This window comes from Heteronotia binoei, chromosome 18 (assembly GCF_032191835.1).
Source record: "Heteronotia binoei isolate CCM8104 ecotype False Entrance Well chromosome 18, APGP_CSIRO_Hbin_v1, whole genome shotgun sequence".
NCBI lineage: Eukaryota > Metazoa > Chordata > Lepidosauria > Squamata > Gekkonidae > Heteronotia > Heteronotia binoei.
In genome coordinates this window covers 24,944,600-24,969,375 of record NC_083240.1, presented here as the reverse complement: position 1 = coordinate 24,969,375, position 24,776 = coordinate 24,944,600, and the positions used below count along the sequence as shown (strand labels likewise).

The window sequence follows — 24,776 nt, the reverse complement described above, 5'->3', positions numbered from 1 at the left end:
CCACTGCACTAGAAGGGAGGTGATCGGATGTTTCGTGAACGGACTTCCCCAAGCTGAGAGAATGGCTGCACAGGCAAGATGGAGAGGATTTAGCCTGGAACTTTTCTCACCGTAGGGTTGAGGGCAAACAAATTAGAAGAGAGAAAAGGGGCACATTGCAAAATACTTTCTTTTGGTCAAGGAAGGGGACGTTAATCTCCACAACAAGGCGGGCAATCCTGATTTCTGGACCAATTAAAATTACTTTGGGAGAGAGTACGGACCCTCCCCCGTCATCTGACAGTGCTTCGCTAGGGAGTTCCACATCATGCCCATGTGCTGCAATCATCTTTCTACTGGAACTCACGACCCCATCACTAATACTCCAGTGGGCTACATACATGTTTAAAAATAGCTGAGTTTAAAAAAAAAAACAGGTAAAATAAAATAAACCCTGTCTAATTAAAATTTAACCCCAGCCAAACCTTGTCCAAATTGGAAACGTCTTACAGTGTTTCCAACATGCGTTGGCTAGCTTTTATACTGTGGAAGTGAATTTTATAATGCAGGAATTCACACATTCCCTTTGGCTTCAGGGGTCAGTCCCAACACTTAGAAACTAGACTAATTTTTCAGACCTTGGGGTTTTCAAATTATTGCCACCGCAAAACCTAATCCTAAATTCTTTACAGTCTCTTACGATTTTTATTAAGCCCTGACCTGGATAACCCAGAATAGCCCAATCTCATCAGATCTTGGAAGGTAAGCAGGGTTGGCCTCCGTTAGTATTTAGATGGGAGACCAACAAGGGATACCTGGGTAGTTATGCAGAGGCAGGCAATGGCAAACCACCTCTGAACATCTCGTGCCTTGAAAACACAACAGCACAGCTAAAGTCAGTTGTGACTTGATGGCAAAAAAAAAAAAATTCTGACTGAAGCCATAAACATATGGCTTTGTAAAAAGCTGATCTCCAGTCCTAACCTAAGTAGTCACCAATTTCTCATAATTTAGTTATTGCTTTAAAAGCTCCATTTAATCAAATATTAGAGCCAGCTGAGAAAGCAACTGGTTGGGAAATGACACCATGGCAGCTGTGATTTGTAGAGCCTTGCCATAGTGTTCAACAGAAATCCCTTTGCTACAGACTCATTTAAACTGGTTGTTTTTTTACTGAAAAAGACCACATTGCTAAGCATGTAGGCACATATGTTTGAAACACACACACATATATGAAATGCAAACAATCTGTATGAGAACCTGGGAAGGAGATAAAGCTTTTATTAAATAGTTTGAGTCTTTTGGTGACAAAAGAAAGGAAGATTCTGATTTTTCTGGGATCCTCGCTGGATAATTATTTGAAATGATTTATTGCTCTGCTCTGTTTCTGATAATATATCCTGTGATATATTACTAATGAATACATTATTTTAGTGTTACTTTAAAAAAAAATTAAAATAACATTAACCATTAATAATGAAGATTTTTCAGGGAAGGCTAAAGAGCTGACACAGTCAAGAGGGGAGGGGAGACCCTTCAGTTTCTAGGCACCAGCACCAAGTCTCCATGTGCTTCAGCAAGCAGCTGCCTGGGATCTTTTTTGTACCATGCTGCCCACGCAGTCGCAACACACTGCAACAAATAGATGGGCACAGCCTGGCTGCTCACATAAGACTCCTTCCACATTCACAGTTGTGTCTCTAACGGCAATGTACAGTCCGTTCCAATTGCTTGCCCTCAGGAGCAGATGAAAGATCCATGTATCATTTTAAAGACCAAAAAGTAAGGATTTCCCATGCTACCCTGTGCACTCCTCAAGCCACTAGGCCAAACAGCAGTTACGATGCAAGCAGCTACAGCAAAACAAGGAGTCTCGCAAACACCTTAAAGACCAAAAAGATTTAGATAATAATAATGAGGGTCCACTTTATTACATGCATGAAATATATCCACGGCAGAGACTTATACAGAGGCAGGGGGGGGAATCATGGGGGACACTGAGCCATGAAATGCAAGCAGTCCAGCGTCTGGCATTTCTATGTGAACTTCTATGTGAACTTCTGAAATGCAAGCAGTCCAGCGTCTGGCATTTCTATGTGTACTTAACTGTACACAAGGTAAATACAGTGACTTTCCACAGTGGCAGCAATAGGTGCTAGGACCATTTCACCTGACTCGCTATGCAAAAGCTAATTCCACACTCATGGTGTGAAAGGAATCCACAACCCTAGCTGGGCCCTAACTGGATAGCGTCAAGTTTCCTGATAAACCAACTCAGCAATTTCAAAGACTTCCTTATAAGTTCCCTAGTTGAAGAAGGATGACGTTGAGGTCAGCAGCCTAGTGTCCTAGAAGACGCAAATATTCTCCGTCATTTCTGAATGGTGCTGTGTTTTAATGTTAGATGCGTGCCCGTTTATTCTTTTGCACAGCAGAAGGGCAGTGTTGACAGACGAAGGACAGATCACACTGGAGGCTGAGCTCCTGATGATATGGATGACATTATTAGGCCCTATAATAGTGCTGCCTGGGTAGAAACGGGACTGCAGCAGTAAGGGAGAGGGTCATGCAGGAACACACTGGAACAGTACTAACAGTATCATAACCACATATAACGAACACAATAAAACAAAAATTATTGTTTATAATCTCATTCCATTCACTATGAAAATATTTCCAATGTATATAAGATTCACAGAATGTATCGAAGTCCTATGCAATTTTAATATTCAAAAAAATTAGAACTACAAAAGTCCTTTTTTAGGTTTTATCACAAATGCCATCCAAAGAGAGCAAATCCCACAGTTCAATTAGGAATATTAATTTTTTTTTGTATGATTGTATTCATTATCTGGGGTTATGATACTGTTAGTATAGTTCCAGCGAGCAGAAATGGGGACAGAGTTGGCAACTGGGTTTGTTGCAGGGTCTAGCTCCTGGGTCTGTTTCTCTGCTAGGTGCCCTACTGTTGTCAGCAAGTAACTGTTTTAGATCAACTGGCTGTACCTAAGGAAGAAAACATTTATCACTGAGCCCTGAGAGAGACATATTGCTATTAAGGATGGACTGCAAATTCTTTGATCGGGTGGTTTTAGCTGGGAGCAATGACAACTCATAAAGCTCTGTCAGTTTCTCTTCTGGGCCTATCCTGCAGTATTCTGGTCGATGATCTGTTGATTCGCTTCACTGTATGCCTGAGGTTTGAGTCCCTGTCTAACAAGTGCAACTGCATCACAGAGCCTGGCTGCGGACTGTGGTTGTATAGTGGGCCTCTGGATGGTAGCTGGAAGCATGGAGATGTGTAGGGGGGATTCTGGCATAAACCAATGCTTCTGTGCCCAATATACTGCTGCTCGATGGTGTTCAGAAAGTGAAGCTATTGAAGGGACAGAATTTATTAAAGTCCTGATGAAATCTCTTAAGGGATTCCTTCCCATGAGTCTGGGTATTAAAAATATCATCAACACATGTGTATTGGGGGAAAGAGCTGTATGGGTTGTTCCAAGCCAGCCATTAATTCATTGGCATGCTGCAATGTCATTAATCTGAAGATACGAGCTGTGCTCAAATCTGAAAGAACTGTGGGTTCGAAGCTCTGGTGGCCAGGTATGCTGGTGTGTTTCAGGAATAAAGCACAAGAGATCTTTGTAGGGGATGTTAAGTATCTACAGTGGAAGAAGGGATGGATATTTACCTAGAAGACTGTTCATTCATTCCAGCTCAGGAAGTCATCAATGTCCCAGCCCCACATATAAAGGGCACTGGTAGCAAGGAGTCTAAAAGCACCATCCTAAGAACAGTTTCCTGACTAAACCGGAATAGGATTCTGGAAATACCTGTTTGGGATTGCTCTCTAAGAGTGGAGTTTGTATAACCACAGGCATCATTACTGTATAAGTGCCAAAATCTGAAACAACGAAGTACCCAAAGTTGTCTGACTTATAGTATCTTGGGTACTAGGCTGAAGGGTATGCCCCCTGAGGTCTATGCATGCAGAATTGCTCCAGGACACCTGCAAAAAAAATGCGTTCATTGGGCAAGGCAGTTTGTAAAATGTCAAAACTGGGAGCTGCTGTACATAATCTAATTTGCTAATCAAATTGTCAGTCTCTTCAATTATGATATCAGAATGGCTTCTAAGGCTGATGCCCTTCTCTGCACAGCTGAAGCTGTGGCAAGTCCATGGTGTAATGATGCTGTTCTGTGATATGGTGAATGTAGTCTCAGAATCAGAGGCAGCAGACTTAAGCCTTTAAGTCAGTGCAGAACTAGACCACTTCACTGGACAGAAGAGTCTATTCCCCACCCACCCCCCAAAACCAGACTCTTCCACCTGGCTCAGTGTGGGACAGACAGACTAGATTTCCTGTCTGTGACTGTCAAAGGCGGAAGTTGGAAGTCTGCCCTGTCAACTTCTTGTTAGAGGTTGGAGATGAGGAGAAACATTCACCTCTCTCCATTTCTGACAGACAAGTAGAGATTCCTCACAAAGAGAAACCTTTAAAGAGCTCTGGATAACTTTCTCCGATAAACATACAAGCCCACCTTTATTGCTGGCATTTCTACACATACTCAAGCAATACAAAAATTTCCAGTCCTTAGTGTGTGGTCAATGTCCAAGCAAAGCTTAGAAACCAGAATCTAACCCAGGCTGGTTGAGGGAGAGAGGGAGACAGAGATAGACAGACAAAAGAGGAGGTTTTGGGCCTCAGTATCCTGCACAGCTTCCCCCCATCCTATCTACTGCAAGCACGATAAAGCAAGGGTATGCAAGTGCCTCATTTTGTCCACTATGCAAAATCCATAGGGGGGGAGAATTTTGAGCATGTGTGCGTGCATGTGTGTGCACTTGAACTTTTCCCAGGTTCCTTCTTCAGCTGTTCCTAATCGAGTTATGCACATGAATGTCAAGCAAAACATAGTTTCTTTTCCTTAATATAAAACACTTTGACTTGGCACCAAAATATTGGATTTGGCCATGTTTGGCCAATTCCTCTCCCAGGCCCTTTCAAACTCCCGCGTATCCAGCCATCTGTTCCTGCTGCTTCACTGATCCACTTCATCACTTGAAATGTCTTCAGCAGACATGATTATCACTGGATGGAAAACCTTTTCTGCAATGAGGATCAATACCATTTCCTTTCAATTGCAAGACTTTTTTGCCTCCCACAAACTAGAAATTCTTAGCAACCTTCAAGGCAGCAGATTCTCCAATTTGACCTTAGCTGGGAAGGAATTTGGCTTTTGAAAGACAATTTCTTTCTGCCAGTTAATTGTCCTTTCTATGCTAATGTAAAAGGTCATATTAATTCTTAGGCTCTCTGCACATCAGCCTCAGAAAAGCTAGGTATGTGTCAATCTCACAAAATGCTATTCTCATTTTAGACATTGATAGTGGGAGGCAGCAGAGTAAGAATTATGAAGGAGTTGCCAAGACAAGTGATAAATGACAGAAGAGCATACAAGAAACTGACAGAAAAATTACAGGACAATGAAATGAGGTATAGATGGATAATACCTGAAGGTTTGAGCTTTGAACTTCAAGGAAAAAGAATTACAATTACAAACACACAGGAACTGCGTAGATTTTGTGAAGAACATAAAGAATTTGCACCATGATGGATTACAAATTATTATCTTGGAATGTAAATGGACTAAATTCACCACAAAAAAGGCAACATTTCATTGGATTAAAAAGCAAAATTGTAATATAATTTGTTTACATATTAAACAAAACGATTATAAATTTTTATGGAATAAGCAATTGGGACTAGAATTTCATTCATTGGCTGAACAGAAGAAAAGGGGAGTGATTTTTTATATTAAACAAGAATTGGAGCTGAAATTAGTGTTTAAAGATAAAAATGGAAGATTTGTAGCAGTAGACATAATATTAAATGCAAAAAACCCGTTGTTATTGGGACTGTATGCACCAAATGGAGCAAAGGATGTTTTTTTTTAAAGACATTATACAACAATTTGATGAAGTGACATATGACCAAGTTTTGATAATGGGGGATTTTAATGGAACAATCCAGAATACACTGGGTAGGTCTGGGAAAAAAATAATAAGGAAGGAAAATTGCCAAAGTCTTTTTTTGAATTGGTCAAACAAGAAAATCTGGAAGATATATGGAGAACATTTAACCCTGAAGTACAGCACTATACCTTTTTTTCAGCAAGACATAATACTTTTTCCAGAATTGACATGTTGTGGGGCACTAAGGATTTAGGCTTTATAACAAAGAAAATAGAGATTTTACCTAAAATAGCGACTGATCATAACCCAATAATGTGGATTACAAAATTGTCTAAAAAGTCGAGAAGATGGAGATTAAATGAAGATTTACTACAGAATAAAGAAATAGTTACATCTCTAGAAAAAGAAACTAAAGTTTTCCTCCAAATAAACGACAAAGAAGATATAGAATTTCAGACGGTGTGGGATGCTTATAAAGCAGTAATGAGAGGAACATTGATTACATTGAATAATAAAGGCAAGAAGGCAAAAGAAAAACAGATGTTGGACATTCAAAACGAAATAAAGAAAAAAGAAGGGGAACTGAGAAAAAGACCACGGAAAAACAAAATTATGAGGGAGATTACAATATTACAAACACAAATGAGACATTTGTTAAATAAAGAACTGGAATGGAATTTGAAAAGACTACAGCAGAAATCTTTTGAGGGAGCAAATAAACCTGGAAAGTATTTGGCCTGGCAACTGAAAAAAAAGAGAAAGTAAAATTATTAATAAAATTGTGCTTGATGGAAGAGAGTTGGTAGATCAGGAAGGAATAAAAAGAGAATTAAGTACTATGCCAAATTATTTAAGGGTGTTAAAATAAAGAAGGAAAAAATGGAGACGTATTTACAAAATATTAAAACAGCACCCTTAACAGAAAATATGAAAAAAGTTTTGAATGATCCAATTGAAAAAACAGAAATTGAAGCAGCGATGAATGCAATGAAAAATTTAAAGGCACCTGGGCCAGATGGATATACAGCTAAATTTTATAAAATCTTCAAAGAGGAATTAATACCGAAACTTCAGAAATTGATGAACATTATAAGAATAAAAGGGAAAATACCAAATACATGGAAGGAAGCTGTTATTTTGTTGATTCCTAAAGAAGATAAAGATGTCACGAATGTAAAAAATTATAGACCAATTTCACTATTAAACAATGATTATAAAATATATACAAGAATATTGGCAGAACGGCTTAAACATCATTTGATAAATTTTATAAAGGAGGATTAAGCGGGGTTTCTTCCCAAAAGGCAAATAAGAGACAATATTAGAACTGTTGTAAACATCTTGGAATATTATGAAAGGCATCCAGAAAAGGAAGTTGCATTATTCTTTGTGGATGCAGAGAAAGCATTTGATCATTTAAACTGGAACTTTATGTTTGCAGTAATGGAGAAAATGGAGTTGGGGGAAAACTTTATAAGGATGATAAAAGCAATATATACTGAACAACGTGCAAGGCTATGTTTAAATGCAGATCTTACAGAAGATATGACAATTAGCAAAGGTACAAGACAAGGCTGTCCGCTTTCCCCACTGTTGCTTATAATGTCTCTTGAAATCTTACTGATGCAAATCCAAGAAGACAAAGAAATAGAAGGATTAAAAGTAAAAGGATTTACTTACAAATATAGGGCATTTGCAGATGATATAATGTTTATAAATGAAAATCCCATACAAGTAACACCTTTGTTGTTAGTTAAAATACAAGAATATGGAGAACTGGTGGGACTTTATGTTAATAAAGAAAAATCAAAACTTCTATGTAAAAATATGTAAGTAAGGAAACAAAAGGAACTGAAGAAGATAACGTGATGTGAAGTTACCTCTAAGGTAAAATATTTAGGTGTGGAGATAACAATGAAGAATATTGATTTGTTTAAAAACAATTATGAGAAGCTGTGGCGTAAAATGGATGAAGATATGATAAAATGGAACAAACTTAATTTGTCATTGCTTGGCAGAATAGCTGCAATTAAGATGAATATTCTGCCAAGAATAATGTATCTGTTTCAAACTATTCCAATTGTGAAAGACAGTAAACAATTTAATAAATGGCAAAGGAAAATTTCAGAGTTTGTGTGGGATGGGAAGAAACCAAGGATCAAAATGAAAATTTTAACAGATGCAAAAGAGAGAGGAGGATTCCAATTACCAGATTTAAAACTATATCATGAAGCCATTTGTTAAGTGTGGATAAAAGAATGGGTGATGCTGTTAAACAAAAAACTTTCAGCGTTGGAAGGTCATGGAAATAAATTTGGCTGGCACGCTTATATGTACTATGGGAAAAAAAGATGGATGGTTTTTTCTCTCACCATTATATAAGAAACAATTTGCTAAATACATGGATGAAATATAAGAAATATGGGGATTAGAGAAAACCGTTATGGATAGTGCCAGCAGAAGTAATAAAAATAACAGCTGAAACGGGTGAAGAAAAGTGGTTGTCATATAATCAACTATTAAAAATACAAAGTGGCAAAATAGAATTGAAAACTGCTGAAGAGCTGAATAATAAATATGATTGGTTCCAAATGCAACAAATAAAGAGCTTGGTGGAAAATGATATTAAAACTGAAGGAATAAGAAAAGAGCAAACAGAAATAGAAAAAGTTCTGCTTCGAGACAATGAAAAATTAATTTCAAAATTATATAAATTACTCTTAAAATGGTCTACGGAAGATGAAGTAGTGAAATCTCAAATGATTAAGTGGGCAATTAATGTAAATAAAGAAATACAGATGGAAACTTGGGAATATTTGTGGAAGAATTCTATAAAGTTTCGATGTGTCATAGTATTAGAGAGAATTGTTTTAAAATGATGTACAGATGGTATATGACTCCTAAAAAGTTGGCAATGAACAATAAGATGCCAGTCAGATGTTGGAAATGTAAAAAACATGAAGGTTCTTTCTACCATATGTGGTAGACTTGTGAAAGAGCAAAAAATATTGGCAGATGATTCAACAAGAAATTTCTAGGATCTTGGGATATGAATTTAAGAAAGTTGCAGAGACTTTTCTGTTGGGATTACAAATGGAAAAATTTCCAAAAGAAGATAGAACTATAATTTGGTACTTGCTTTCAGCTGCTAGGACAATGCATGCGCAGTTGTGGAAGCAAGAAAAAATATCAGAAAAATGGGATTGGATTGTAAAAGTTATGACATGGAGTGAAATGGACAAATTAACAAGAATTTTAAGAGACTATGACTTAGAAGTTTTTAAGATGGAGTGGAAAAAGTTTAGAAGATTTGTAGAAAAAGAGTGGAAAAGGACATAGGACAATTTTTGATAATGATTAAGTCTTAGTTTTTAAAACTAAGACTTAATTTAAACTAAACTTAAACTTAGTTTAAGTTTTTATTAGTTAAGGGTACCTTTAAATATTAGTATTTTAAGTAAATAACACCGGCAGGGGTGAAGTAACGGGGGGAGGGGTGGTTAGAAAGTAATATACGGGATAGATAAAAAGAAGTTATTAATGATGCAAGAAATAGATATTGTTACCATATGTTACTAAATAAAATTGTTTTAAACAGAAAATGCTATTCTCATTTAGATCTTCCTAAGTCTGCAAGAGCCTTTGCTGGTTTATGGAATACCAACTAATGCAGAGCTAAGAACTATCTCTGAGCTCCTGCTGTGTAGACTTTCACCAGTCAAGGCAAGGTAAATGAATGGCAGAGACATGGCCTTCTCAGTGGTGATGCCGTGACTGGGGAATCTCTGCCAGGCCCCACATTTGCTGAGTTTGACACATAAAGAACCAGTGTTTCTGTTGATTTTTGTTCTCCCAGTCTGATTGCTTCCCCTTATATATCTTTGTAGCTCTGAATAAATCATTCTATTTTCAGTTCATCCTGCTTTTATCTCTAGTTAAATATTATTTTATACTGCTTTTAACGAACTGGTTTTGCATTGCTGTTGTCCTACTCTTTGAATTTATTGTGATGTAGAGCAAGGGTGTCAAACATGCAGTTCAGGGGCCGAATCAGGCCCCCAGAGGGCTCCTATCAGGCCCCTGAGCAACTGGCTGTCATCTGCTTCCTTCTTCCTCTTTCTTGCTTCCTTTTGCATAACAGCTTGCTTTGCCAGGCTTGCTCAATTGCACAGGAGCTACAGAGCAAAACTTCTATTTTCTCCATTGGCTGAGGCCTTGGGGAAGAAGGGGGGAGAAATAGCATGCTTTGCCAGGCTCTCTCAATCACATAGCAGAGCTACTGAATTAAACCTCTCTTCCTTCTATTGACTGAGGCTCCCCCTCCCCGCAGTCCCTGGGGAAGGAAGGAAAGAGCCAGAGCTTCCTTCGCCCAGTTCCCTGAATCCCATGGGAGAAATACAAAGAAACCACCTTTAAGACTAATGAATGCTAATGTTTTAAGCATGTTTTAATTTTTTTAAAAAATATATGTATTTGTGTTTATGTTCTGTTTAAAATTTATATCTCTACTAATCTTAAATAGATGCACACATGGCCCAGCCCATCAAGGTCTCATTTATGTCAGATCTGGCCCTAATAACAAATGAGTTCAACACCCCTGGTAAAGGATAGAGCCAGTGAGGCGTAGCAGTTAATGCCAAACTAAAACCTGGAAGACCCTGGCTTAAATCCCAACTTGCTACGGAAGCTTGCTGAGTGCCAGTCCCATAATCTCAGTCTAACCTACCTCATAAGATAGTTGTGAGGATAAAATTGAAGAGATAAGAACAATGTAAGCCACTCTGGATCCCAATGGGAAAATCATGGCGTATAAAGGGGGGGATCTTTAATGTGCTTAATTTTACTTCTTTTTATATACTCAGAAACAGCTACACAGTATGAAGTGAAATGTTTTAAAACAACACACAACCATCTTGGCTATCATTTTCCCTTGAAGTATCAACACTTCAAAAAAAAAGAGGGAGGGGGAGCTGTGTGTGGTACAAAAGCTCACTTCCAACATTTTTTGAACCCAAGTTAGCTTGACGAAGATTCAGCATCCCTTCCCACATGCTTTCATTGCATCTTACCAAATGTAGGTCTGAGAACTCATGGCTGCTTTGGCCAGAGTATATTTTGCACGCAACTGTTCAATTACTTAATATAGAGAGCTTCCCCCAAGTAAAGAAGATTCTCGAACACTGAAAAACTGGGATAATGAAAAGATAGGTGGTTGGCCTGTTTGTTGCTCCCAGTGCCCTGAATAATAAGACAAATATCAAACACATCTCCCAAACCTCATGCTGAAAGCTCCTAGAATATGTATTCAGCAAAAAATGTCAACAAAACAACATGTATTAAAGATTTTGACAGTTAGCATTCGAACATCTCTTCCACATTCATTGTATATTTCAACAGCTGTTAAACATGTACATATCCCCAGTCAAACGTATTAAGGGCAGATTCACAAGATGCTGTGCCAAATGCTTCTTAAAATATTCTATCATTCATCAATAGCATGTCTACAGTCACCTAGAAAAAAGAAAATATGCATGCACTAACCACCCCAGAGCCTTAGCAAGCTACAACAGCACCCAAACCCAAACGCTGTATTAGAATATCATTTCCAGTGAAAGTAAAACTACAAGAATTCAGGGCAATCAGCTGCAAGGCACAAGGACATCTACCTTGACCTTGTACAGAAAAAGCATGGTGTTTTTTTCCTCCTCCTGCCTCTGATCTTAAGTAGGACAGCAGCAGAGTAGCTCAATTCAGTAGGCTTCATGAACAAACATCTTAAAAGGGCAAACCCAGTTAATTGTTGTGCTTTCCCTTCTCCTTAAGTGCTTAAGAATCCAATTTACTGAGAAGGAAAGAAGCAGCAATTAGTGTAGGCCTTCATATCCAAGCATCACAACCAACTGGTGTTAGTGGAAGACTTCTGTCTTCAATCCCCATGTGCTATTCCCACGGGGAAGACGGGGGAAGTGTAAAAGTGTGACAAAGGATTAGGTTCATGTCCATCAATTGGCTTGTGATATATGAATCAAGTTATTCTCTGTCAGAGCAGCATAGGAGCCTCAACATCTTTTTTCCAGCGGGATCTCTAAGAATAGGGCAATAATATTTATGATTGTAAAGCGCTTATAATTGCAGTGATGAAAGCAGAGGTTTACCCACAGGCAGGTCATTGCCAGGAGTTTCTCCAAGAATACACATGACTTTCTTTTTAATTGAGCTTCCAGCGTGGATACAGAGACCACCTGGTAGGGATGGGCATGAACCAGCTCATGAATATAAGTTCATGACAAATTTTGGCCAGTTCGTGGTTTGTAACCAAAGTTCACAAACTGAAGAACCACCACAAACTTCCCTGAATTTTAAGGCAGTTTGTAGCGGTTCATGAAGAGCTCCGAGCCATTTAAACTCCTGCTTCCTGCTCTCCACCCCTCAGCTGCTTTTCACAGGGACCAATGAAAAGTGGAAGGGAGCAGAAAGCAGTGATCACAAATCCCTATGAACCAGTTTGGTTCACAAATCAGTTCAAGGTTCAGTTTGTGGGTTGACCTTACTCTGGACCGTTGTCAGAAGGAGCATGTCAACGCTAGTTCTTTCTGGGCCCAATTCAAGTGCTGGTGACATTCAAGGACCTGAACGACTTGGGGGGCTGTGATACTTGAAGGGCCAGCTCCTCTCATATATATCTGCGTATGTGTTGAGGTTTTCTAGAATAGAAGTGAGAAGTGCTAGTGTTCAGAGCCCCAAATCTGGGGAATTCCCTGACCCAAGGAGGAAGTTTAACTTCCACTTCACATTTAGGCTTCCAAAAGTTAGCCTAATCTTTCTTCTTCTTTTTTTAAAATTCAAAAGGCTTTAGATGCTTTTATTTCTTTAACTTTTGATAATTCTGTCATGTTTTTATTATGGTTTTAATGTTTCATGCTGCTGACATCTTGCACATATTTCTGTGCTGTAGCTGTTTTATGAATTAGCTGCTGTTCTGCAACTCTTTTTACGATCTGTTAATTTTGTCACTGGTTTATGGCTGTTTTTAATTCTCCTTTGGGTTTTGTTTTGCTGCTGCTTGTATTTTGCTGCTGATCTTTCTCTGCTTTATTGATTTTGGTTTAATTGTTTCCTAAACTAAGCAAAATCACACCAGCGAACAATAAACAGTAAGCAAGCTTGGAAAAACCTGCAGCAAAAAGCGAACCGTGACAATTCAATTGAGTCTGCAAGGATGGAAATGCTGAGTGCTGGACAGAGTCAGATCAAGTCAGTCTGTCTCTGTCCAGCACTCAGCATTCCCACCCTTCAGAAACCAACCAATCATGCAGGCACAGAGCCAAACATTGGCAGTCACTGTAGCCGAGTGCAGAGAAAATATACTACAGAATTCAGCTGAAGGCAAGACAGAAAACAAAACACACTCACCATTGCAGTTCTTCAGATGCCAACCCTGTCTGTTCCCTTTCTGGAGTTTCTTGTAAAGATCCACCTATGGGAAAAGTCAACAAAGCCAGGGTAGTAACTGGATAAACTGATTGAGAAGCAACTCTGGTTTCAGCAAAGTAACTTGTGTGCTCTAAAATAAGGCTTTCTCAAGTCTTCTACAAGCTATACTAACTCAGTTTTCAGATGCTACATCATGAGATAGAAAAGGTATCAGGTGACATCCGATTCAGAATGAAAGAACAAGTTTAACTGGGCATGGAGTAGAAAAACACATGGTCAAGGTCTTCTTCCCTCCAAAGGTGAGCAAACAAAACACTAGTAACTATACCTGTTCTGGGTGTGCTCCAACAACAGATCTTCTCTTGGGAATGAAAGAAAAACTGCTGACCCAGGAGGCGGGAGATATCAGGGGCTAAAACAAAAAAACTTTCCAGCACCACACCTTCCTCTTTCAATAGACACTATTTGACTGTGTCTGCCTCCCCCAGAAAAGAAAAATTCCCTGTGCGCTGCAGTACAGTGACTGTACATCTCTTGCACACAGCCAGTTCATGGTTTCGTCTTTTAATTACATTGTACTTTGACCAAGAGACACAAAGCCTTGTAACAGACCATTCTCAGCTCCCCCAACCTGGCTTCCCTCCTCTGTCATTTGAAGTGTGCTAGCCAGTGGGCTGTGAAGCACAGGGCAGACGAGACCCATGCTTGCCTCTGACCAGTCCTAAGAACATAAGAACATAAGAGAAGCCATGTTGGATCAGGCCAACGGCCCATCAAGTCCAACACTCTGTGTCACACAGTGGCAAAAAATTTTATATACACACATACACTGTGGCTAATAGCCACTGATGGACCTGTGCTCCATATATTTATTTTTTATTTATTTATCTAAACCCTTCTTGAAGGTGGCTATACTTGTGGCCGCTACCACCTCCTGTGGCAGTGAATTCCACATGTTAATCACCCTTTGGGTGAAGAAGTACTTCCTTTTATCCGTTTTAACCTGTCTGCTCAGCAATTTCATCGAATGCCCACGAGTTCTTGTATTGTGAGAAAGGGAGAAAAGTACTTCTTTCTCTACTTTCTCCATCCCATGCATTATCTTGTAAACCTCTATCATGTCACCCCGCAGGCGACGTTTCTCCAAGCTAAAGAGTCCCAAGCGTTTCAACCTTTCTTCATAGGGAAAGTGCTCCAGCCCTTTAATCATTCTAGTTGCCCTTCTCTGGACTTTCTCCAATGCTATAATATCCTTTTTGAGGTGCGGCGACCAGAACTGCACACAGTACTCCAAATGAGACCGCACCATCGATTTATACAGGGGCATTATGATACTGGCTGATTTGTTTTCAATTCCCTTCCTAATAATTCCCAGCATGGCGTTGGCCTTTTTTATTGCAAACGCACACTGTCTTGACATTTTCAGTGAGTTATCTACCACGACCCCAAGATCTCTCTCTTGGTCAGTCTCCGCCAGTTCACACCCCATCAACTTGTATTTGTAGCTGGGATTCTTGGCCCCAATGTGCATTACTTTGCACTTGGCCACATTGAACCGCATCTGCCACATTGACGCCCACTCACCCAGCCTCAACAGATCCCTTTGGAGTTCCTCACAATCCTCTCTGGTTCTCACCACCCTGAACAATTTAGTGTCATCCGCAAACTTGGCCACTTCACTGCTCACTCCCAACTCTAAATCATTTATGAACAAGTTAAAGACTATGGGACCCAGTACCGAGCCCTGCGGCACCCCACTGCTTACCGTCCTCCACTGCGAAGACTGCCCATTTATACTCACTCTCTGCTTCCTATTACTCAGCCAGTTTTTGATCCACAAGAGGACCTGTCCTTTTACTCCATGACTCTCAAGCTTTCTAAGGAGCCTTTGATGAGGAACTTTATCAAAAGGTTTCTGGAAGTCAAGGTAAACAACATCTATTGGGACTCCTTTGTCCACATGTTTGTTCACCCCCTCAAAGAAATGTAACAGGTTAGTGAGGCAAGATCTTCCCTTGCAGAACCCATGCTGAGTCTTCCTCAATAACCCGTGTTCATCAATGTGCCTACTCATTCTGTCCTTGATAATGGTTTCTACCAACTTTCCCGGTATTGAAGTCAGACTGACAGGCCTGTAATTTCCCGGGTCTCCTCTGGAACCTTTTTTAAAGATGGGGGTGACATTTGCTACCTTCCAGTCCTCAGGAACGGAGGCAAATTTCAATGAAAGATTACAGATTTTTGTTAGAAGATCCACAAGTTCAACTTTGAGTTCTTTCAGAACTCTCGGATGTATGCCATCCGGACCCGGTGACTTATTAGTTTTTAATTTGTCTATCAGTTGTAGGACCTCCTCTTTTGTCACCTCAATCTGACTCAGGTCTTTCAATACCCCTTCCAAAATTAGTGGTTCTGGGGTGGGCAAAAAGTTCTCATCTTCCACAGTGAAGACGGAGGCAAAAAATTCATTTAGCTTCTCAGCCATTTCCCTATCCTCCTTCAGTAATCCTTTTACCCCATGGTCATCCAAGGGCCCCACTGCCTCCCTGGCTGGTTTCCTACTTCTAATATATTTGAAGAAAGTTTTATTGTTGGTCTTTATGTTTTTTGCAATATGCTCCTCATAGTCCCTTTTTGCCTGCCTGATCACAGTCTTGCATTTGATTTGCAACAGCCTGTGTTCCCTTTTACTAATCTCACTTGGACTGGTTTTCCACCGCTTAAAGGAGTCCTTCTTACCTTTTACAGCTTCCATTACTTTGTTTGTTAACCACGCAGGCCTTTTCTTATGCCTGTTTGTGCCTTTCCTAACTTGTGGTATGTATTTTATCTGAGCTTCTAGGATTATAGTTTTAAAAAGCATCCAAGCTTCCCCAAGGGTTTTGACTGTATGTACCTTTCCTTTCAGTTTCCTCCTCACATGCCTCCTCATCTCAGTGTATTTACCCCTTTTAAAGTTAAACGTGGTTGTGGCGGTCTTTTTGGACAACTCCCTATTTATACAAACGGTGAAATCAATAACATTATGGTCACTGCTCCCAAGTGGCGCAATCACTTTTACATCTCTCACCAAGTCTTGGGCATTACTTAGGACCAAATCCAAAATCGCCCCACCCCTGGTAGGTTCTGAGACCATCTGCTCCATAGCACAGTCATTGAGAGCATCAAGAAACTCAATCTCTTTCTCTCGACCAGAACACATATTGACCCAATCAATCTGCGGGTAGTTAAAATCACCTATTACGACGCAGTTTTTACGTTTAGCTGCTATCTTTAAGCCTTCCATCATATTATAATCGTCCTCTCTCTTTTGATTTGGTGGGCGATAACAAACTCCCATAGTTAAATTTCCTTTTGGGCCTTCTATTTCAACCCAAAGCATTTCTAAAAGTGAATCTAATTCTCTGATCTCAGTCTTACTGGACCGTATATCTTCTCTGACATACAGAGCCACCCCACCTCCAACCCTTCCCTCCCTATCCTTCCGATATAGCTTATATCCAGGAATCACCGTGTCCCACTGATTCTCCTCATTCCACCAAGTTTCTGAAATTCCCACAATGTCTATGTTTTCTCCCAACACTAAACATTCCAATTCACCAATTTTACTTCGAACACTTCTAGCATTTGCATACAAACATCTATAATTTCCCAGGCGAGCTAGGCCCGCCACCTTCCTCCTGCCGCCTCGAGAATCTGGCAGACAGTCCATATTGTTTGTCACCTTCACAGTGGACAACTCTGGTCTGTTACCCGGTAGAAAAATAGCAGCTAACCCTTCATCTCTTTGAGACGAGTCCTCCCGAACCAGAGACATTTCATCTCCTGTCGGCTTTCCCCCAAGATTTAGTTTAAAAACTGCTCTGCCACCTTTTTGATTTTAAGCGCCAGCAGCCTGGTTCCATCCGGGGACAAGTGGAGACCGTCTCTTTTGTACAGCTCCCGCTTGTTCCAGAAAGCATCCCAGTGCCTAACAAACTTAAACCCTTCCTCCTTACACCATCGTCTCATCCACACATTGAGACTTCTAATTTGTGCCTGTCTCTCCTGCCCTGCACGTGGAACAGGTAGCACTTCTGAGAAGGCTACCTTGGAGGTCCTGGCAGCCTAAATTTTTCCTCCAGGACCTCACGACTGCATTTCCCCACATCGTTGGTGCCAACATGCACCACGACCACAGGCTCCTCCCCAGCACTGTCTATCAGTCTATCTACTACACGCGTAATGTCCGCTACCTTCACACCAGGCAGGCAAGTCACCATACGGTCAGTACGCGGTTTCGCCACCCAGCTGTCTACTTGCCTAAGGATCGAATCACCAACTACCAAACCCCCCCTCTCCCCCTGCTCAGGGATGGTTCCTTGGCGCGAACCAAGTCCTAGGCTCTGCCATCAAAGCTGCTACTGACAAGTGAACAACAGACAAATCTGGTGCATTTCATCTGCAAGGAGGGGCATTTTACTTCTCTGTCACTCCAGTAGTTCAGCGAAGGGGCAGCAGGGACCATTCAAAGAGAACTGTATTTCTATACCTACTTGGTAAAGTTTGGTGTAGCCAGTTTGGTACAGTGGTTAAGTGTGTGGACTTTTATCTGGGAGAACCAGGTCTGATTCCCCACTCCTCCACATGCACCTGCTGATGTGACCTTGGGTCAGTCACAAATTCTCTCAGAGCTGTTCTGCTCAGCAGCAGTTCTGGGAGAGCTCTCTCAGGTGTCTATTGTGGATAGGGGAAGGGAAAGGAGATAGTAAACCACTCTGAGACTCCTTTGGGTAGTGAAAGGCAGGGTATAAATTCAATCTTTTCTTCTTCTACTCACCCATTCTCTTGCAAGATCAAATTCTGTGCCTCAAAAGATAATGATAACCAAGAAGTGCCAGAAAAGGAAAGGAAGAGGGTGTTCCCCTTCATGAGTCAACCATAGGAAGGCAGGGCAGCCTTTCTGACATTGTGCCATCACTTTCTCTGATTACAAGGATTTCATTTATGATGTGCATGTATACATGCACAGGGGGGACTGGTAGATTATTTCATTTGCATTTGGATTTTAGTTTCCTCTTTTTATAATACCCAGATCTTTTAATTTATATTTCTGGTCCTAAATGCACTGAAGCTTAGCACACTGTACAGACAACACAGTTCCCAAGAAAACATTGCTAATGTTGGCTCCTCAGTATTTTCACAGCAAAGAACTTCAGTAAGTTCATCGACAGAGAATTGCTGATGTGTGAACTCTAGCGTAATCAGCAGGAATCAGAAATGTCCATTCTGCAACTACAATTAATAATCTGTTTAATCTACTGTAATCCTAGTGAAAATAACAAAATCACTACAGTGATTTGTGAATTACCCCTTTGGTGCATTTACAAAGAGAGCAGTCTGCCAACTGGCTACTGGTCCTGAAGCAATCTCTGGTAGACAATGGTTCCCTAATGGGTGTTTTCAGCAAGCCAAAGCGAATTTACAGTGCCACCACACAGACTGATCTCAAAGAATGTATAGGCTTTTGTTTGGCAACTACAGAAGTGAAATGAAACTTTCAAAAGAAATAAGCAATTGAAAAAAATACCTTGCAGAAGCTCAATCTTTCTCTGTATGAAGGTGCCTGGTCTTATTGAAAACTGGCATTTTCCTAAGGGGAGAAGAAGAAGGAGAAATAAAGAGTCAAACTGCGTAGAGCCCAGAAAAAATAAATATATTTGCCCATTCTCAGAAGCAATTTATCCTCTCCCAGCAGCTCTGCCCAGTGCCAACAAACTCCAACTGTACTGGGCAATTATAACAAGTTCCAGCTGTACTATGCATGGCTTACTACAGCAGATCATATGGACCATAAATATTCATCCATGTCTCCCCTTTTACGAATACTTCAGAAGGTGCAGCTTAGCAGCCAACAGTGAGAAAAGTCACATTTGCCACTAAAATTACAATCTTCCCTACCTACGGCAGGTAAGGGAGATCTCTTATTTGCAGGGAGCCATGCTGGGAATTATTAGGAAGGGGATTGAAAACAAATCAGCCAGTATCATAATGCCCCTGTATAAATCGATGGTGTGGTCTCATTTGGAGTACTGTGTGCAGTTCTGGTCGCCGCACCTCAAAAAGGATATTATAGCATTGGAGAAAGTCCAGAGAAGGGCAACTAGAATGATTAAAGGGCTGGAGCACTTTCCCTATGAAGAAAGGTTGAAACGCTTGGGACTCTTTAGCTTGGAGAAACGTCGACTGCGGGGTGACATGATAGAGGTTTACAAGATAATGCATGGGATGGAGAAAGTAGAGAAAGAAGTACTTTTCTCCCTTTCTCACAATACAAGAACTCATGGGCATATGATGAAATTGCTGAGCAGAAAGGTTAAAACGGATAAAAGGAAGTACTTCTTCACCCAAAGGGTGATTAACATGTGGAATTCACTGCCACAGGAGGTGGTTGCGGCCACAAGCATAGCCACCTTCAAGAGGGGTTTAGATAAAAATATGGAGCACAGGTCCATCAGTGGCTATTAGCCACAGCGTATGTGTGTATATAAATTTTTTTGCCACTGTGTGACACAGAGTGTTGGACTTGATGGACCGTTGGCCTGATCCAACATGGCTTCTCTTATGTTCTTATTCAAAGGTACAACAAAAAACCCAGCAAAATGATGTCAGACTTGGCAGGCCTGAAAAATTCTTGTATTCTTCAATCCAGCCCACACACAGGATGGAAAAACTGCCTTAGCTGACCCAGGTTAGCCCAATCTCACCAGATTTCACCAGCACCTCTAAGGAAGTACAGGGTTGCTACACAAGCAACACATAGGCAATGGCAACCACCTCTGAATGGCTCTTGACTTGAAAACGGTAGAGTCGCCTTGGGTCAGCTGCAGCTTGACAGAACTTTCCACCACCACCAAGAGGTGTTCAGAAGAGGCCACTTCAGAAGGTGCAGCTTAGCAGCCAACAGTGAGAAAAGTCACATTTGCCACTAAAATTACAATCTTCCCTACCTACGGCAGGTAAGGGAGATCTCTTATTTGCAGGGAGTCGCCCTGCACATGGGCTAAGTACAGACTTCAAACCAAACCATGGTTAAAAGGTAAAGGTAGTCCCCTGTGCAAACACCAGTCATTTCCTCCTCTGCAATCAGGCTGCATCACAACGTTTCCACGGCAGACTTTTTTTATGGAGTGGTTTGCCATTGCCTTCTTCAGTCATCTGCACTTTCCTCCCAGTGAGCTGGGTACTCATTTTACTGATCTCGGAAGGATGGAAGGCTGAGTCAACCTTGAGCTGGCTACCTGAACCCAGCTTCCGCTGGGATCGAACTCAGGTCATGAGCAGGGAGCTCGGACTGCAGTACTGCAGCTTTACCACTCTGTGCCATGGGCCTCCTAAAACCGTGGTTAAGCAACCTCAATTTTTGTTTGATATGATTTCCAAGTGGAGAAAACCATGTTGGTTTTGTTGTTATCAGAGAAAACAAGACTGAATCCATAGTCTGAAGTGAGTTTGCAAACCATGGTTTGGCTAATTCTGGAGTAATGTGATATCTGAATAGACACACCATAGTCACATCCATTGCTTTGCCTCTGGGCGCTATCGCATGACAGAAATGGGGATCTGAGTGCTAAGAGAATTAAAAAAATGAAAGTGGACAGGAACCTGTTACAGGTCTGCAAATACAAACCATGATTTAGGTTCTACACCATGTTAGGGCAATGCACAATTTGGTATGCTATATGAAACGACATCCTGTGGCCCTTGCCCCAGCCTGCCTCTCTCCTCATCCAATCAGGACCCAGGAAGAGTCGGAGTGGTCTTTACTCCAAAAGCAACAGCCATTTGCTAACCGGCACTGGAACAACTACATGCCCTGAGACTCTGCCAAACAATAAGGTTAGCTAGAATGCTCTACCATTCCACCAACAAATACCCACTGAAACCTGGATATTCCTCCTGTACTTTTAAAAACTGCAACCCAATCAAGAAATGAGGGATTCACGGTTTCACGTGCCTGTCATTCTCCGCACACTCTTGCACCTTGTGTAGAACATGATGACCTATCTGCCATAAAGTAAATGCAGCAGAGGGAGAAACAGAACTGGGGAAACTTGGAGTAGGGAAAAACTGCAGCTACTCCATCTTCCAATTCAGAGGCAGGTGTGAAAAGATAGAGAAAGCGTCTTTGGATTTTAATCTAATGACCCTAAATGCATGTATCTGATGAAACAGACTCCAACTTAATGCCAGCTTGCATCGCAATGAGCCATGTAGTGCTTGTCCTAACAATAGAATGCTAACTACTATTCTAAAAAATGTGCCCAGGCAAGTATGGATGAACAACTTTGATATGCAATAAAAACCTAGACTGTTAAATGCTGGTTGCGGTCCACACTTACAGGTGACAGCTCTATTTAAAAGTGATCAGCAAAGATACCACCCAATTGGCAACAGCTGCCAAAGAAACTGGTGTCAGTAGACAAAATGTCACATATAACAACCTGTCTGTTACAGGTCATGAAAATCTGAAGCCTTGAACCTCAACATTGCTCACAGAACAATATTTGGAAAACAAGTCCAGCTTCCTGCAAGCAAATGCTTCCAGGTTAAGCTTGCTTACAACCAGACTGCATGAGATACAAGAGAATGTGATATTGGGTCAATTCTGTCTCAGGAATGCACAGCACTTGAAAATATGCATACTCCTCAAGTAAACAGGCACTGGTTCAGTAAAATAAAGGCCCATATGTAATGTACATACTCCAGTTAAGCATCTAATAAAAAAAAAAACCCAGAAACCTGGTGATGGTGGAGTAACAGAAATATGTGAATGTTTGTTAGTGTAGGTAACTTATTTGCGACTCAGAAAGATTAGTTGGCCATTTGTAACTTGCAGAAAGATTATCTGTATAACCATGTTTGGCGTGAGAATGATTTCTGCAAATTGGAGATAAGTGAAGATCCAAGGGGACAGTTGGGAGGATGGAGAGATGCCAAGAGGATTTAAATTTTTTAAGTATGTCAAATGTCAGGGAAGGAAGAACCATGCATGAGCCTCAACTACAGCCAACGCTCCAAAGCACCCAGGACCCTGGCAGGCCATCAGCGTTCAGTCATGTCCATTCACCATGGCGGCCTGCCCGAGGACTTCTCCCCACCCATCTGTGATTAGGCCAGAATCAGGACTGCTCAGCACAATGCCAAGTTGTGTAACATACACTGAAAAAAACACAGCCTATATCCAGCAGTCTAGGGGGGAAAAACTGAGATTAATGATGACAAAAAGTAGTGCAGCTAGGAGGAGTCAGGTGGCTGTAGCAAATGGCCTGATTCTTAGTTTCTAAGAAAAAGAGGCAAAGATGATTTAGGCCAAGGCTCTGAAGAAGCAGCGACAGAGAATGCCTTCACAGGTGAACTAACAGCAGCAGCAAACTGGATAATATTATCTGCATACCTTCCAAACACCTCCAGTCCTTCTGTTCTAGCATCCCTGCAACATTCATAAAGTACCTTTCTCTTACAGCCCCAAACTGCACACAACTAGGTGTACAGGAAAAGATTCCAAGGCATGCATTTCTCATTTCAGACATTATGTGCCAAGATTTATGTGCATGTACATAGCGTGGGTACCACGCCCTGGACTCTGCCCTGAACACTGCAGAATATATGAAGCTGGTTTCTGCACAATGAAAATGAAAACACCTCTGAGAAGACAGCTGATTTCCCTGCGCTATCCACCAGTGACTAAAGAAAACCATGTCTCTCACACAGACTGAACAAACAGTACTTCCAGATTCCCTTGATTTTAATAATTTAAGCACAGAAAAATAAAGCACATTCTGAAGGGCGTCAGTCCTGGCACCTCTTTTCAGTGTTGACAGCTTAAACCTACAGTGCATTTCATACCAGTCATGAAAGTAAAATTTCTTCCCAGTGCATTCCTGACACATGCATCTCAGACAATGGAGACTGAAAGAGACAGTGGTAGCAGCCCTGCTGGATCCTGTGTTTTTAGAAAGCAAGCATCTAGTCCCTTGCACACAAGCATCACAGTGCAGGGCTTTCAGCAACCTAGAGATTCATTTAGGTTCCTCTAATGTTAAACCTTCAGCACAACCATAAAACATGTGACAGTCCCCAAGTGAGTGCAGAATGCAGATGACAGAGCAATTCTCACACCAGTCTATAATCAGATTCACACATCCTACCAAGATTGAATACTCACAAGTTACTCCTCAGTTTTTATCTCTTGAAAATATCCACAAGCCAGCAACTGATAAGGTTCATGTGGCACCTACATATCCTTCACATGATAGGATGTCTATGTATTAGGTACCTTCTTCCGTATCAAGCGTTTCCCCTCTCCCACTGGGGAGGGCAGGCTTCCAGTGCTGAGAGGTATGACAGTTATAAGGTACAACTGAGAAGAAAAGCACCGCCTCTGACCGTCTGAAGCTCCTCTCTAAACATGTGCAAAAACCCTTCTATGTTCTCATCTCTTGCTCTTGGAGATTTCACACAGCCCTTAAGTCAGCACTGCCAAAGCATTATTTTTAAAAGAAAGACATAAAACATCACACACACACTTGACTGTAACTTTATTTCCATGAAACAGCAAAACAGAATCTATATTTCAAACAGCAGGGATTGATAACTGGCCATCATATAAAACTTAATGAACTTTTCTTGCGAATCGGGAATTAGAGCACAGGAGGTGAAGGATTCGTAAAACCTATTAAAAACCTTAAGTTGCCTTGGTGGTTCTTGGTAGAGCACAAAAGCAGGATATAAATTCTGTAAAATCAACCAACCAACCAAAAATCAACCAAAATACGCAGAGCGCCTTCTTAGTACTTCGCCTCGCATTCAGAACTGAGAGACAGCATACAGAAGGCGCTTGCAAAGTGGAACACAGCACTCCTCTCAATCATAAGGTAATAAGAAACTAGCTTCCGAAGGAGCAACGGCAAGGAGGCACTCTGCACAAGCCCAGAGACCGGCCGAACTGGGTTGCACGAGGGCTGAATGCCCCCGCAGCCACCCCCTGTGGACGTACAGAGCTCCTTTCAGAAGCCGAAGAGGCGGGACAACGCGGCGTCTGCCAAACTCATTTTAAAACAAATGGCACGAGCATGCAGGGCCAAAGGGCGGGGAGCCAGAAGGCAAGCCCGCACGTGCCCAGAGGGCCTCAGCACGCTAGCTGGGTCCGTGCCTGCCTGTCACCTGAGCATGTGCAGAGCACCGTCCGGTGCTCTAATTGCCAGTCTAGAGGGCGTGGCCTCCCAGGGGTCGTTCTCCTCCTCCTCCGGGCTGCGAAGGCCTGGTCTGGCCCGGGCCTGCAAGGGAAGCTGGGCCTGCCACCGAGGCTCCACCCACGAAAGCCGCCGCCGCCACCGCCATG

General features: G+C 41.4%; 1 protein-coding gene across 1 annotated transcript in view; it reads right to left on the bottom strand.

The window, feature by feature from the left end:
- MTMR4 (myotubularin related protein 4) overlaps positions 1 to 24,776 on the bottom strand; it is a 57,844-nt gene extending 33,068 nt beyond the window's left edge. The window contains exons 1-3 of the mRNA XM_060259682.1: positions 24,599 to 24,776; positions 18,963 to 19,025; positions 13,373 to 13,436 (exon numbers count right to left, since the gene is read on the bottom strand). Coding sequence (XP_060115665.1) covers positions 13,373 to 13,375 — 3 coding nt within the window. The 5' untranslated portion in view covers positions 13,376 to 13,436; positions 18,963 to 19,025; positions 24,599 to 24,776. The remainder of the gene's footprint in view (positions 1 to 13,372; positions 13,437 to 18,962; positions 19,026 to 24,598) is intronic.